Here is a 16,186-nt window from a genome sequence, read left to right as displayed (position 1 = left end):
GTTGGCTCCCCGAAGACGATTCTTATCAGCGTTTCATACCTCGGGGCAAGGTAAACCAATCACAGGGGAGAGATGGCCAGAGCAGAACAATTAATCATTCTGAAGGCACGGAAAACAAAACTGTGTGTTTGTAATTAGGAAATATATTAGATCTCCTCATTTCTTTTTTGCCTCTTTGGCAAGTTGATTAATTACGGTCACTAGAGATAGAGCAGCTTGTTGTCACTAAATAAACTATTAAATCAGCAAAGCCATGGTTCATGTTGTCAGTACAGCGGTTAGCATGGCGAGCAAGAATAAAGCACTGTGTTTTAAAGCACAAACAACATGCATTTTAAAACTGCTTTTAATATTTAATATCATATAATTTGTCCCTCAAAGTTATTTCTAATGGTTTGAGCCACTCACCACTCTGATATAACCAGTCCTTGTCATTTCTTTCTGGACTTTGAAAACAAAGTGGAAATGCAAATTTGGAACTGCAGACTGAAGAAGAGGAGGGATTATACAAAAGTTGTCATAAGTCACAATGTGGGACAGACAGGGTCTCAATTTGTGGGATACCTGAAAAGTCTTGGAAATGACTTGAGGGACTGTCCCACGCAAAGAGGGACATCAGTGATTTCTGTACCTAACCCTAATAACACACGTTTCAATGTTTTACTACAGGGGTGATGTTTTCAATGAAGCGAAATAATAATGATGTCAATTCAATACTCTTTATTGAATGAAGGGCACACAATTACAAAGTGTCAGAACAGAACAGAATACTTGTTTTACTTCAAAAATGTACAAAATGTAAGTGTACCTAATAAGAAAACACGTCTAAATGTTAAACAGCTAAAGTCTTGAGTTTGTTGTGCAAATAACAAATTATAAGACATGAGTGTTCTTGACCTTGGGGAACATTTTTAAAAATAAGAAATGTTGACCTTTAGAAATAAGACTATAGGCAAGTTCAGCCTGACCCACCTGGATCCTTTCCGATGTCCCCTTATTAATGCCATCTAATTTCTGTTCTGGTGGCAGGCCCGGGAAAACTGGAAGTCGAGTCATTCTTTTGAAATAAAATATTACATTTTTTTTAAGCTAATGCATTTATCCGGCCAATGCCAACTATGAACTAATGAAGTTATTTTCCCGCTTCGAAAACAGAGCAGAGCATGTGTTGAAGATCTAATGTTCGTTAACCCATTCTGACCGGGCACCCATTTTGGTGTTATGCATCATGTTATGCTTTAGCTATTGAAAAATAGCAGATCTACAAGCTCGTAGCGCGCCACCGAGTGGCGCGATACGAGCTTGTAGGTCTGCTATTTTTGAAAAATTCGAAGAACGACTGACATTTTTAGAATCTGATCTCAGGTCAGAATGGGTTCATCAGACCAGTGTGTGTCCAGTGGAAACCTCGTATGAATCTGATCTCAGGTCAGAATGGGTTAAATCAAAGCAAAATGAGGGCATTCCAAAATCTGGTCAGTTTTGTCCATTACAAAAAGCTTTGTGTCCAGTGACTTGTTTGGATTTAAATTAACCCCTTTTGGTGTTTATAGCATTAGGTTATACTTTAGCTATTGAAAAATAGCAGATCTACAAGCTCATGTGAACTTGTAGGTCTGCTATTTTTGAAAAATTGTGAAAATGTGCCTCAAATCTTTGAATATATATTCTTTCAGAGTTTCAGTCTTTAACTCAAATCTTTGCTTCTTGGGGGGGGGGGGGGGTCCCTGGAACAAGATATTTTCAGATGGGGGTCGACGGCCAATTAAATATAATTTTTGGGGTCCTTGACACGAAATATTGAGAACCACCGATACAGAAACATGAGGTTTTTCAGGGGAAAAAGAATAATTTAAAAAAGACAATTTCGACGTCACGTCAGGCCTAAATGGGTTAACATCAGATTGCATCGGTCTTGCCTTTCTATGAATTTGTCGGCAAACTGACGACAGCAGACGAGGGAGTAAATATGCTTTATACTCTATCGATCGATGGCGTCACATGCTGAAAATTAGCTTTCAGTTTGTATATTGGCTATATTCGGCATTCATCTATAATATGTATAGTATAACCCATTCTGGTGTTAGCATCATGATATGCTTTAGCTATTGAAAAATAGCAGATCTACAAGCTCGTAGCGCGCCACCGAGTGGCGCGCTACGAGCTTGTAGGTCTGCTATTTTTTTTTAAATCGAACGACTGACATTTTTAGAATCTCAGGTCAGAATGGGTTAATCAGACCAGTGTGTGTCCAGTGGAAACCTCGTATGAATCTGATCTCAGGTCAGAATGGGATATAGTCACGGGCTATTAGTCACACACTGTGTGTTCCAACAATGCGGAGTCATTCAGTCACCAACACCGACTCGTATAGGCACTCCCCCTAGGGTCTGGCAAAATCTAAAAATATATATAAACAAGCATCCTTCCACTGTTGAACTGCACTGATAACCGTGGAGCTGTTGTGCTTTAATAGTAGTGGGATATTTTTGGGGAGGGGTGTCCATGTTGCCCCTCCTCAACGCTATACAACGGCCACTCCAGCCCTAATAAATCCAACCCAAACCTGAGGGTTCTAGTTCGTTAGTAGTCTCTTTTTATAACATTACCTGCACATTCATTTCAAATTAAAAAAAAACTAGGGAGCCTCGTCTTGAAAAAAAAAAAGAAGATGAAAATCAAAAAGAGAACTTCTGCAATATAAATGAATACTGCATTAGGTCTATTCGACCTTTGTGCTTCTCACTACTAAACCCAAAAACACCTGATGGTCCCAAGTAAGAAATCAACCAATGACACCATCGTCTCCTTCAGCTGTACGTGGCGACGCAAACGGCGCTGGAAGACTCGACATAACAACAGAACTTCAGAACCCATCGCTACTCGGGTCTGTGTGTTCTCATGGGAGCGAGTGAATGAGCCCTAATAAAATACTGTATATATATATATATTATATATATATATATATATATATATATATATGCAGATTCTGAACATACAAATTTTACGCACATATATTTGTAAATATATGCATTCGTGCACTCAAGTTAGATCCAATTGTGCGTTGATGTGTGTCTTGTGTTGTGTTTATAAATGTGTCAGTTTCCCCCGAATATGTAAAGGCTCATTTAATGAGTTGTGCGGCTGTGTGTCGACCGCAGGAAATAGCCGATCTACAAGCTCACAGCGCGTTGGCGACACGTTGTGAGCTGGTATATATATCGGCTATTTCCAGTGCACGACAACACCGCGCAAACCAAGTACAACAGGCCCTTAACCCATTTTGGGTGGGAACCCCTTTTGGTGTTAGCATCATGTCATGTTTAGCTATTGAGAAATAGCAGATCTACAAGCTCATAGCGCGCCACCGAGTGGCGCGCTATGAGCTTGTAGGTCTGCTATTTTTGAAAAATCGAACAACGACTGACATAGAAACATAGCTTTTTCTGAAAACTGTCAGGATGTAGAAGACATTTTTTTAGAATCTGATCTCAGGTCAAAATGGGTTTTTAAGACAAAGAGGTCTTTCTCGTGCACAACGTGCGCTCGCGTGTCGCACAACATTTAGAGAAGTGTGCTCCTGGCAGTCGTCATGGCAACGGGTTCATAGTAGGGTTAATAGCTGCTGGCATCGCAGTGCCAGTCTAGGCACACAGAGAGGTGCCAGTCTAGGCACACAGAGAGGTGCCAGTCTAGGCACACAGAGAGGTGCCAGTCTAGGCACACAGAGAGGTGCCAGTCTAGGCACACAGAGAGGTGCCAGTCTAGGCACACAGAGAGGTGCCAGTCTAGGCACACAGAGAGGTGCCAGTCTAGGCACACAGAGAGGTGCCAGTCTAGGCACACAGAGAGGTGCCAGTCTAGGCACACAGAGAGGTGCCAGTCTAGGCACACAGAGAGGTGCCAGTCTAGGCACACAGAGAGGTAAGGCAAATGTATACATCCTCCCAGAACCCTTCCAGCGCGTCGCTCCACCAGCACCAACGTATTTTCAACCGTCAAGCTTTTCTCTCAGTTGAGAATGCGTCATTTTATGCCGAGCGACACCCGTGTCGAAAAAGGGTCATTCGACCTAAGAGTGAGAGTAAATTAGCCTCCGCCGCCTCCTCCTCCTCCTCCGGCGTGGCCCTGCCACCCCAAAAAAAAAGCTTGTAGAAAGCGTTGGTCTGTCGGCGGGTGGGTTGGGGGGCGGGGTCGACTCGAACGGAGCGGGAGGCGACATCTGTTGAGTTTCGGCGGAAATCAACTGGCGGCGGGTTCCTTCCTCTGCTTCTGGAGGACGGCCGTCACGCTGACAATGTCCTCCTCTGGGACCTGGAGAGCAGAGAGAGAGGACAGGATGAGACAATGTCCTCCTCTGGGACCTGGAGAGCAGAGAGAGAGGACAGGATGAGACAATGTCCTCCTCTGGGACCTGGAGAGCAGAGAGAGGGGACAGGATGAGACAATGTCCTCCTCGGGGACCTGGAGAACAGAGAGAGAGGACAGGATGAGACAATGTCCTCCTCGGGGACCTGGAGAGCAGAGAGAGAGGGGACAGGATGAGACAATGTCCTCCTCTGGGACCTGGAGAGCAGAGAGAGAGAGGACAGGATGAGACAATGTCCTCCTCTGGGACCTGGAGAGCAGAGAGAGAGGGGACAGGATGAGACAATGTCCTCCTCGGGGACCTGGAGAGCAGAGAGAGAGAGGACAGGATGAGACAATGTCCTCCTCTGGGACCTGGAGAGCAGAGAGAGAGAGGACAGGATGAGACAATGTCCTCCTCTGGGACCTGGAGAGCAGAGAGAGAGGGGACAGGATGAGACAATGTCCTCCTCTGGGACCTGGAGAGCAGAGAGAGAGGACAGGATGAGACAATGTCCTCCTCGGGGACCTGGAGAGCAGAGAGAGAGGACAGGATGAGACAATGTCCTCCTCGGGGACCTGGAGAGCAGAGAGAGAGAGGACAGGATGAGACAATGTCCTCCTCTGGGACCTGGAGAGCAGAGAGAGAGAGGACAGGATGAGACAATGTCCTCCTCTGGGACCTGGAGAGCAGAGAGAGAGGGGACAGGATGAGACAATGTCCTCCTCGGGGACCTGGAGAGCAGAGAGAGAGGACAGGATGAGACAATGTCCTCCTCTGGGACCTGGAGAGCAGAGAGAGAGGGGACAGGATGAGACAATGTCCTCCTCTGTGACCTGGAGAGGAGAGAGAGAGGACAGGATGAGACAATGTCCTCCTCTGGGACCTGGAGAGCAGAGAGAGAGAGGACAGGATGAGACAATGTCCTCCTCTGGGACCTGGAGAGCAGAGAGAGAGAGGACAGGATGAGACAATGTCCTCCTCTGGGACCTGGAGAGCAGAGAGAGAGAGGACAGGATGAGACAATGTCCTCCTCTGGGACCTGGAGAGCAGAGAGAGAGGGGACAGGATGAGACAATGTCCTCCTCTGGGACCTGGAGAGCAGAGAGAGGGGACAGGATGAGACAATGTCCTCCTCTGGGACCTGGAGAGCAGAGAGAGGGGACAGGATGAGACAATGTCCTCCTCTGGGACCTGGAGAGCAGAGAGAGAGGGGGACAGGATGAGACAATGTCCTCCTCTGGGACCTGGAGAGCAGAGAGAGGGGACAGGATGAGACAATGTCCTCCTCTGGGACCTGGAGAGCAGAGAGAGAGGGGACAGGATGAGACAATGTCCTCCTCGGGGACCTTGAGAGGAGTTATTGATTATTGAAAACTCTAATGCATTTTGTATACAACCGTCACCAATTTCACACCTCTGTGCCCAAGGACACTTCGACATGTGGACAGGAGGAGGAGCCGGGATTCGAACCGCCGACCGCCATGGGGTTCCCGGCCCCCAAAATGGGTTTAATTATGAAGACACCACAAGATTTTTCTGTGCCAGACGTTCCACCCTATATATATATGCCATCAGTGGTCAACAGCGCCCTCTGTTGGCCAGAAGGGAGACTCACCAGTGCGTGGTCGAAGCTGAAGGTGCTTATGTAATAGGCAGAGATGTCACTCTCGGCGAGAGGCTGAGATATCTGGGCAACGATGCCGCACTCGTCTGGGGAAAGGAAGGGGTTAAAGACAGTCAGGAATGCAGTGGAACTATTACAAAAGTTACACTCGTCTGGGGGAAGGAAGGGGTTAAAGACAGTCAGGAATGCAGTGGAACTATTACAAAAGTTACACTCGTCTGGGGGAAGGAAGGGGAAAAGACACAGGAATGCAGTGGAACTATTAAAGGAAGGGGAAAAGACAGTCAGGAATGCAGTGGAACTATTACAAAAAGTGCTACAGAGTCGATCATGAGGTTATAAATTCAGTGGTGCCCAAAAGGTAGATGGTGATCTACCGGTAGATCACAAGGGCATGACATGCCGCTAAAAAAAGTATATAATTATTAATTTTTTGGCATCTGCCACTTGAATTAAGGAGACTTGATTCATTGATCAAAAAAGGGACTGTCAGCTCAAATCCACAATGCAATATTTTGTTTTCAAGAGTGTTGCTGTGCACAAACGTTAATAGCCGATCTACAAGCCCACAACGTGTCGACGCGTTGTGATCTGCTATTTTCAGCATGCAACTAATTGTAAAATGACTTATACTGCATCTCTTGTCCACTAGTCCCTTCCTAACATTAAAGTCTAGTTTTTATTTGTTGACGAAATTGTCTTAGCTTTAGTCATCATAGCTTAGTTTTCATTTAGTTTCTATTTAGTCTATACACGTCAATAGCTTAATTAGTGTTAAGATGATAAACAAGCATCACATTTATGAAATTAGAAATTCCAAAAGGAAAAGTAATAAAAGCCTTGGGCCGGCCCAGTAGGGCCCAGCTAATTTTCAAGCCCGTTGAAAACTCTAATATGGTTTCCATTCCTAGCAATATTCGCAGGCAGTATTTAGTTTAGACTAGTCAGTGGTTAGACCAGTCATTAGTCCTACAACAACTACAACCTCAATCTCAAACCCTCACCCTAACCCCAACTAGCACACCTAAACCTATAACCTTAACCCATGTCTAACCAATGACTAGTCTAAACTAAGTATGCACCCCCGTTTGGGCATGTGGATACACAGACAGGGGCGGTGAGTGGCTGGATGGCAACCGCAAGGTTGCCAGTTCGAACCCTGTGGGCTCCCCCTTAAGAGTTTAATTGCTCCTGATGTGCTGTTTGGTAACTTGCATGGTTTCCGCTGCCATCGGTGTATGAATGTAATGCATTAGATCTGCCTTTAAAGACAAATTGACCATTTACACACGGATGCTGCATTGCACAGTAAATTATTCTTTACTGCGTAGCTTACCGAAGCCTAGCGGCTGACCCCCGATGCGCACCATCCTCCAAAGCTCCCCAGAAGAGCTGGTGAACAGAAGGTCAGCAGGAAACCTGGAACATGCAGAGAGCACAAAAAACTAAACTCTGATTTCCACCGAAGGAAACTAGAAGAGGTCACACTGAGAAAAACATGAATAAAAAAAAAAACGTAATTGAGAGGATGAGCCAGGCCTTGTTAACTTATTGTTTTACACGCTAACAAAAAATTACTAGCAGAGATCAAATTATGTTTTTAAATAACTATATTAAAGAAAATAACATAATCAAAGTGATCAAACGCAAAAGAGTGGTCGACTGAAAATACAGCGTCCCACAGACCCCCCCCTCTGTTATCAGCATCTGCTTGTGTTAACCCATTCTGACCTGAGATCAGATTCATACGAGGTTTCCACTGGACACACACTGGTGTGATTAACCCATTCTGACCTGAGATCAGATTATAAAAAATGTCTGTCGTTCTTCGATTTTTCAAAAATAGCAGACCTACAAGCTCGTAGCGCGCCACTCGGTGGCGCGCTATGAGCTTGTAGATCTGCTATTTTTCAATAGCTAAAGCATGACATGATGCTATAACACCAAAATGGGTTCCCGGTCAGAATGGGTTAACTAAGCATTATGTTATACTTTAGCTATTGAACGTTTTTTCAAAAATAGCAGACCACAATTATCTGTACTTGGCCACGGACCCCCATCTCAAACCCCCGAAGCAAAGATTTCGCGATTTTTCAGAAATAGCAGATTTCTACAAGCTTGTAGATCTGCTATTTTTCAACAGCTAAAGCAGAACGGGGTTGAGATCCAACATAATGCTTTAAAACACCAAACAGAACGGGTTGAGATCCTTACTGCCTCTGGGCCTCCGTGTCCATCACCAGAGAGATGTAGCCGTCGATCAGCGAGAAGGAGAAGAACTTGACCCGGTCCAGTTCTGGCCCGGGGGCGGACGAGGCTCCTTCCTTGGGACTGGGAGGGCAGAGAGAGAGAGAGACAGAGAGACAGAGAGAGAGAGAGAGAGAGAGAGAGAGAGAGAAACAAAGTGGAAACAACCGTTCTACATTATTATAGTTCTTACGGTAGAGAAATTATTGAGTTACCATGTGGGGGTCTCCGCGGGGGGGGGGGGGGTCCCCGGGAACATCCAGACCCCCAGGAACACGCCCAGGGGGCCAGGCCGATTCCGTGTGGGGGTCCCTCTACTGTACCCTCCACTGTACTGTACTGTACTGTACTGTACTGGCACATCCAAAATCATATACAGTTAATATGTGCGTGTGTGTGTGTGTGTGTTTGTGTGTGTTAGGGGTTTAGCGAAGTGCATAAAGATGACAGGTCACTTGCCAAGGGTATTTACTGAATATGCTGCCACCTTGTGGAGAAAGTAAGTACTGCAAAACAACTGCAAAAACAATGACGTGGGGGAAAACCAGTGATGGAAAAAGTACTCAATTGTTTCACTTTAAGTAAAAGTACCAATACTGCAATTTAGACCTACAAGTACAAGTATGGAATTACTTAACCCATTCTGACCGGGCACCCATTTTGGTGTTGGCATCATGTTATGCTTTAGCTATTGAAAAATAGCAGATCTACAAGCTCATAGCGCGCCACCGAGTGGCGCGCTACGAGCTTGTAGGTCTGCTATTTTTGAAAAATCGAAGAACGGCTGAGATTTTTAGAATCTGATCTCAGGTCAGAATGGGTTAATCAGACCAGTGTGTGTCCAGTGGAAACCTGGTATGAATCTGATCTCAGGTCAGAATGGGTTAATTAGTTACTTTCCAGCACTGGGGGCAAACTCACCTGTTGGAGTAGAAGAGCACGTCGATGAGGGTGGTGGCGATGGCCGGCAGCGTGTCTGGGTCCAGAGACATGACGCAGAACTGGTTCAGCGGTATCAGCACCGGGTGGACCGTAGGCTGGATAGCTGTGGTTCAGGCAGAACATTTTAAAAGTGATGTAAGTAAGGGTGTAAAAGTATAAATACCGTGATATATATATATATACTGTATATATTATGTTAACTCATTTAGACCCTGAGACAAGACTTTTTTCTGAAAAACCTGTTTTCTATAGAGCACCGAAGTCTGACGTCACTTTCAGTAGAGGGCGTCAGTCCCCAGGTTTATGTATTTGTTTAGTTGCATTGAAATCGCCATAGGAGGATTTTTAGATTGCTTCATATAAGAACTGTGTTTGAAACTGTGTTTTGTCACCCCGGCCGCTTCACTCATATGGATATGAAGAATCAACTGACTGAGAGAAAACACTAATGTTACTGCTACTGAATTAGTTATATTTTCGCTAGAAGCAGACTGTATCATATATGAGTGAGTGACTGTTGCAAACGATACAGAGACACCTCCCTGACAATAACGCCGAGACAGCTTGTTTATTTTTGGACCACAACGCTTATAGTAGACGATATTAAGATCACCCCATGTTATTCTCCATAGAGAAATTACTTCCGCGAACCAGGGGAATCGAAGGGATGAGCGAGTTACGTCAGGACTTCGGTGCTCTATATGTCAGTGGTTCTCAAACAAACTATTTCATGTCAAGAACCTCAAAAATGTATTTGGCACTCGGTGCCACTCTATGAGCTTGTAGGTCTGCTATTTTTTTTTATCCTGAAAATGTGTTTCAGAGCGAATGTTTAACTCAAATACTTGCTTCTGGGAGGTCACTGGAACAACATTTTCAGATGGGGGTCGACAGCCAGATACAGATAATTCTGGGGGTCCTTGGCATGAAAATGGTTGAGAACCACTGATACAGAAACATGAGGTTTTTTCAGAAAACTGTCATGATTTAGAAGGCATTTGTAGAATCGGTCTCGGTCGAAATGGGTTTATTTTTTCTCATTGTTTCCACATTGACATTTATGTTGTCAATGCTTTATGCGGATTCCAGACGAGAAACACTTAATGGTTGAATTTACAACAATTAATGGCACATCCAAATAGTCCCAAGCATTTAGCATCGCTCTGTCTGTGTGCTATACGGTACTCATATCGTTCGTACCGTGTCCCTTCCGACGGGAACATTGAAATAAAAATGCAATTTCCGCTGAAAGGCACACTCACTCAAACTCGCAACGTCACCTATAGCATTATGACCTACGTAGTCTGCCTGCCAACGCACACAGAGATACTCCAGACCACATAAAATGTTTGCTTAAGGCAAAAAAACATCATCTGATCCCTTTTCCCCAAAGGCTACAGGCCAGGTGGTGTTGTTGTGAACGGGTCCTCTTGGTCATAAACAAACAGATCACACCCCCCTCCCCACCAACCCACCCCCACCACCCAACTTGTGACTCTCCACTAAACCAGGGGTTAGAGTTCTCATTTTATGCCCGAACCGACCCAGCCTGACATTTTCGGGCCAAGTCGGGCCCAAATGTTACGCTGGAAAAAAAATTGTGTTTGTAGCATGTTGCATTCTGTAGATACAGGCAGTTTTATACCTGCTCAGTTTCAAGCTTAACAGGAATCTTTAAAAATGCGTTTGGAGTAATTTTTTTTTTTTGAAGCACACTTCTGTTATGCCCATAGCATATTCTCTTTTATAGTGACAGAGGCATACTATATAGCAAATGAAAGCTATAAACCTCTACTTTCACCAGGAAGAGAGAGTAAATCTCTGCCATCTTTAGTTTTCAAAATGTAGCTATTTGAATGAGTCTAGAACTTTTCAGTCTAGCACTTCAAGTCTCTCGTTTTTGACCAGTCACATTCATATACCCATAGCATATTTCTGTAATTATGTGAACATGTCACGGAATATACCAATTGACAGAGGAGCATTTCCTCTTTAACCAGAAAAAGAAATTGTGTTTGTAGCATGTTGCATTCTGTAGATACAGGCAGTTTTATACCTGCTCAGTTTCAAGCTTAACAGGAATCTTTAAAAATGCGTTTGGAGTAATTTTTTTTTTTTGAAGCACACTTCTGTTATGCCCATAGCATATTCTCTTTTATAGTGACAGAGGCATACTATATAGCAAATGAAAGCTATAAACCTCTACTTTCACCAGGAAGAGAGAGTAAATCTCTGCCATCTTTAGTTTTCAAAATGTAGCTATTTGAATGAGTCTAGAACTTTTCAGTCTAGCACTTCAAGTCTCTCGTTTTTGACCAGTCACATTCATATACCCATAGCATATTTCTGTAATTATGTGAACATGTCACGGAATATACCAATTGACAGAGGAGCATTTCCTCTTTAACCAGAAAAAGAAATTGTGTTTGTAGCATGTTGCATTCTGTAGATACAGGCAGTTTTATACCTGCTCAGTTTCAAGCTTAACAGGAATCTTTAAAAATGCGTTTGGAGTAATTTTTTTTTTTTTAAGCACACTTCTGTTATGCCCATAGCATATTCTCTTTTATAGTGACAGAGGCATACTATATAGCAAATGAAAGCTATAAACCTCTACTTTCACCAGGAAGAGAGAGTAAATCTCTGCCATCTTTAGTTTTCAAAATGTAGCTATTTGAATGAGTCTAGAACTTTTCAGTCTAGCACTTCAAGTCTCTCGTTTTTGACCAGTCACATTCATATACCCATAGCATATTTCTGTAATTATGTGAACATGTCACGGAATATACCAATTGACAGAGGAGCATTTCCTCTTTAACCAGAAAAGAAATTGTGTTTGTAGCATGTTGCATTCTGTAGATACAGGCAGTTTTATACCTGCTCAGTTTCAAGCTTAACAGGAATCTTTAAAAATGCGTTTGGAGTCATTTCTTTTTTTTGAAGCACACTTCTGTTATGCCCATAGCATATTCTCTTTTATAGTGACAGAGGCATACTATATAGCAAATGAAAGCTATAAACCTCTACTTTCATCTTTAGTTTTCAAAATGTAGCTATTTGAATGAGTCTAGAACTTTTCAGTCTAGCACTTCAAGTCTCTCGTTTTTGACCAGTCACATTCATATACCCATAGCATATTTCTGATGTTTCCCCTGATCTTTTATTATTATTATTTTTACGAATGTTATTATAATTAAAATAATTCTGTTTCAGAATCAGAATCAATCTTTATTGTCACATCACATTACAAGTAAGGTAGGTGAAAAACTTGGTTGTGCAGGCTCACTTAGGCCCGACATTGACATTTAAAGAAATATATTTTTAAAATGTATTTTTTTCTGAAAAACCTCGGTCGGACCCACATTCCAACCTAATGGTAATTGTAGGGTAGGGTAGAGCCGGGCTTTGATTTTCAGGCCCGATGAGAACTCTACCAGGTCCAGGGTGGTCTCCAAAGTGATCTCATCCCTACCTTCTTTGCCGTTCTTCTGGAGGTCATTGGGTGCGTCCGGACCGTGCACGGGGACAGACTCTCCGCCCACCTCCCTGAAGATGTCGAACTCCTCCTCCAGGGTGCTGATGACCACAGACAGGTCCTTCTCCTTCACCTAGACATACAACCACAACTAGAAGAGTTACTCCTCCTCCAGGGTGCTGATGACCACAGACAGGTCCTTCTCCTTCACCTAGACATACAACCACAACTAGAAGAGTTACTCCTCCTCCAGGGTGCTGATGACCACAGACAGGTCCTTCTCCTTCACCTAGACATACAGGGAGATTCGGCACAAACAAGGGACTAGATTATTTTCGCTCCTATGCCACCAAAATGTGGAACGCCCTACCAACAGTCATTAAGACGTATGCGAATCCCTTGACTCCTTCAAAACCTCTCTCAAAGGGCACCTACGGACGGCTGCTATTCTAAACAGGCCCCTGTAAAATCTGAATCCCCCCCCAGCCCCCACCCCCCTTTTTCCCCTCACTGTATATGTTTCTTTTCCCTTTTTACCTCCTTTATGATGAATTCCTGTTCTGTTCTTTGACTATATAGAAGTGTCTATTTGTACGTCTCTAAATGTTTTGATGAATTGAACGTGGTGGACCCTCTTGTAAACAAGTGTAATGCTTAATTGGGTCGTCCACTCACAGTTAACAGTCTTTGTATTGAGTTTGTGCTTGAAATGTACTGTAATTCTGCAAACTGTAAAAGGAGGAGTCTCCTGCATTTAAGCATTGGCTAAATGAAATGACTAGTACACTTCATCTTGAGAGAATAAGGTATTTCCTGAGAAACAGGGAGAGACAGTTTGATAAGGTTTGGCTGCCTACTTGAGTAGCAACAATTAATAGACAGGATAGGATACCACTGATATGGTTGACTGTACGCCATTTTCTTTTCAGATGTTTTCCATGAGCATTTCATCATCTTACTATTTTATTTTATAGTATACTATGGGGTTTATAATCTGAAAAAGCAAAAAAATATATATATAAAAAATATCAGTAATAGCCAGGTGGTTTATGTCAGACTCTCCAAAAATCTGGATATGCCAATTATGCATGATTGATTGATTGGACCCAGAAATGTGACATAGGACGATTAGGACATTCTCTAACTGTCTTCTGTAAAAAAGGGGACATCGTTTATGTCCTTCAAATCTTCAATTCAATTCACAATTTTACCTTCAATGGTCAAATACTGACAGGATTATTAACCCATTCTGACCTGAGATCAGATTCATACGAGGTTTCCACGGGACACACACTGGTCTGATTAACCCATTCTGACCTGAGATCAGATTCTAAAAATGTCAGTCGTTCTTCGAATTTTTCAAAAATAGCAGACCTACAAGCTCGTATCGCGCCACTCGGTGGCGCGATATGAGCTTGTAGATCTGCTATTTTTAAATAGCTAAAGCATAACATGATGCCGACACCAAAACGGGTTCCCGTACAGAATGGGTTAATATTGACTCTAGATTACTGGTGCTGTATTTCTGTGTTACCTAATGTGTTGCCACCTGCCAGATTGCTGTCCACTAAGCCCCCCCCCCCCCCCCCCCCCACCCCCATCTCTTCTCCATTTAATACTTCACTACCGTCACTAAAATTGTGAGTGAACACTGAACCGTTGAATCTCTTCAACAGCAAATCGCAAACCAAGTTCAGTCCAAAGATTGAGAAGAAGATTGTGATGAGACAAACGCATACCGTGTAGAAAGCATGATTTAAACATGATATATACATTGATATATATATATACACTGTACATTGTCGTACGACAGTGTTGAGTGTTCAATACTAAAGCTACAGTACAATATAAGCTCACAATGTTTACGCATTACGTGAGGCGTTGGCAGGCCAGGGCAGATATTATATTTCCGGCGCGCGGCACTGACGTACAGTATGTCGGGAGCATGAAGTATAAGCGTTGGAATGTTTTACCAAAGAAACGACCAAAGAAAATCAAAAAGGTTCCGGGGCCTTACCAGGATAAAGTCCGTCTGATAGGTGGAGAGCATGAAGACGGACACGTGCTGCTGGGCCAACGGGGCGATCACCGACCGGGCGATCTTGGTCACGCCCACGGCCTGCGAGCTGCTGGACGCGCTGCCGTTGGAGACCACGTTGAGGGGCAGCCAGACGGAGCCCTCCACCTGGAGGTGGTCCGAGGCCTGGAGCTCTGAGGGGGGACACGTTAACACAATGAGACCACGTTGAGGGGCAGCCAGACGGAGCCCTCCACCTGGAGGTGGTCCGAGGCCTGGAGCTCTGAGGGGGGACACGTTAACACAATGAGACCACGTTGAGGGGCAGCCAGACGGAGCCCTCCACCTGGAGGTGGTCCGAGGCCTGGAGCTCTGAGGGGGGACACGTTAACACAATGAGACCATGTTGAGGGGCAGCCAGACGGAGCCCTCCACCTGGAGGTGGTCCGAGGCCTGGAGCTCTGAGGGGGGACACGTTAACACAATGAGACCACGTTGAGGGGCAGCCAGACGGAGGCCTCCACCTGGAGGTGGTCCGAGGCCTGGAGCTCTATGGGGGGCCGACGGGACAACACATTAACCCATTCTGACCTGAGATCAGATTCATACGAGGTTTCCACTGGACACACACTGGCAGTGGCGGAAACTCCGTGGGTTCAGAGGCGCGATTGAACCCCCTGGCATTTTGGCAAAGGCGCGACTGAACCCACTGCATTTTGGCAAAATATATCTATATGCACTGCAGTAAATTATGCACCCACTGACTGTCCACTGAAATTTCCCCTCCCCAGTGGCTGCTTGAACCCCCTGCCGTTATAAGAACTTTCCGCCTCTGCACACTGGTCTGATTAACCCATTCTGACCTGAGATCAGATTTAAAAAATGTCAGTCGTTCTTAGATTTTTCAAAAATAGCAGACCTACAAGCTCGTAGCGCGCCACTCGGTGGCGCGATATGAGCTTGTAGATCTGCTATTTTTCAATAGCTAAAGCATAACATGATGCCAACACCAAAATGGGTTCCCGGTCAGAATGGGTTAACCCATTCAGGCCCGACGTCGAAATTAAAAAAGAATCATGACAATTTTCTGAAAGATTTGAGGCACATTTTTACAATTTTTCAAAAATAGCAGACCTACAAGCTCGTAGCGCGCCACTCGGTGGCGCGCTATGAGCTTGTAGATCTGCTATTTTTCAATAGCAAAATTATAACAATGTTTAAAACACCAAAAGGCGTTCCATTAACACAATGAACAGTCAAATAATATTCTTTTTTGACCTGGGAACGATTCTACAAATGAAATGACAGTTTTCAGAAAAACCCTTACGTTTCTATGTCAGTCGTTCTTAAACATTTTCACGTCAAGGACCCCCCCAAAAACTATATGTAATTGGCCTTAGCTTGTAGATCTGCTATTTTTGGCATTAGCCCTCTCCTGTCACTGCAACCTGGAGAGGCACAACATGACCCTGCTATTTATACCACTACTGTTTACAGACGTTTACAGACCAGGGCTACGTTATGGGGTAA

General features: G+C 44.2%; 1 protein-coding gene across 1 annotated transcript in view; it reads right to left on the bottom strand.

The window, feature by feature from the left end:
- Positions 1–3,762: 3,762 nt before the first annotated feature.
- The window catches only part of castor1 (cytosolic arginine sensor for mTORC1 subunit 1), a 28,953-nt gene continuing 16,529 nt past the window's right edge, over positions 3,763–16,186 (bottom strand). The window contains exons 3-9 of the mRNA XM_080756130.1: positions 14,657–14,850; positions 12,637–12,772; positions 9,144–9,267; positions 8,190–8,306; positions 7,312–7,394; positions 5,967–6,061; positions 3,763–4,314 (exon numbers count right to left, since the gene is read on the bottom strand). Coding sequence (XP_080612256.1) covers positions 4,243–4,314; positions 5,967–6,061; positions 7,312–7,394; positions 8,190–8,306; positions 9,144–9,267; positions 12,637–12,772; positions 14,657–14,850 — 821 coding nt within the window. The 3' untranslated portion in view covers positions 3,763–4,242. The remainder of the gene's footprint in view (positions 4,315–5,966; positions 6,062–7,311; positions 7,395–8,189; positions 8,307–9,143; positions 9,268–12,636; positions 12,773–14,656; positions 14,851–16,186) is intronic.

The sequence above is a fragment of the Protomyctophum bolini genome (assembly GCF_963924005.1).
Source record: "Protomyctophum bolini genome assembly, chromosome: 22".
NCBI lineage: Eukaryota > Metazoa > Chordata > Actinopteri > Myctophiformes > Myctophidae > Protomyctophum > Protomyctophum bolini.
The sequence above is the reverse complement of the archived record's forward strand: the minus strand, read 5'-3'. Positions and strand labels throughout refer to the sequence as shown.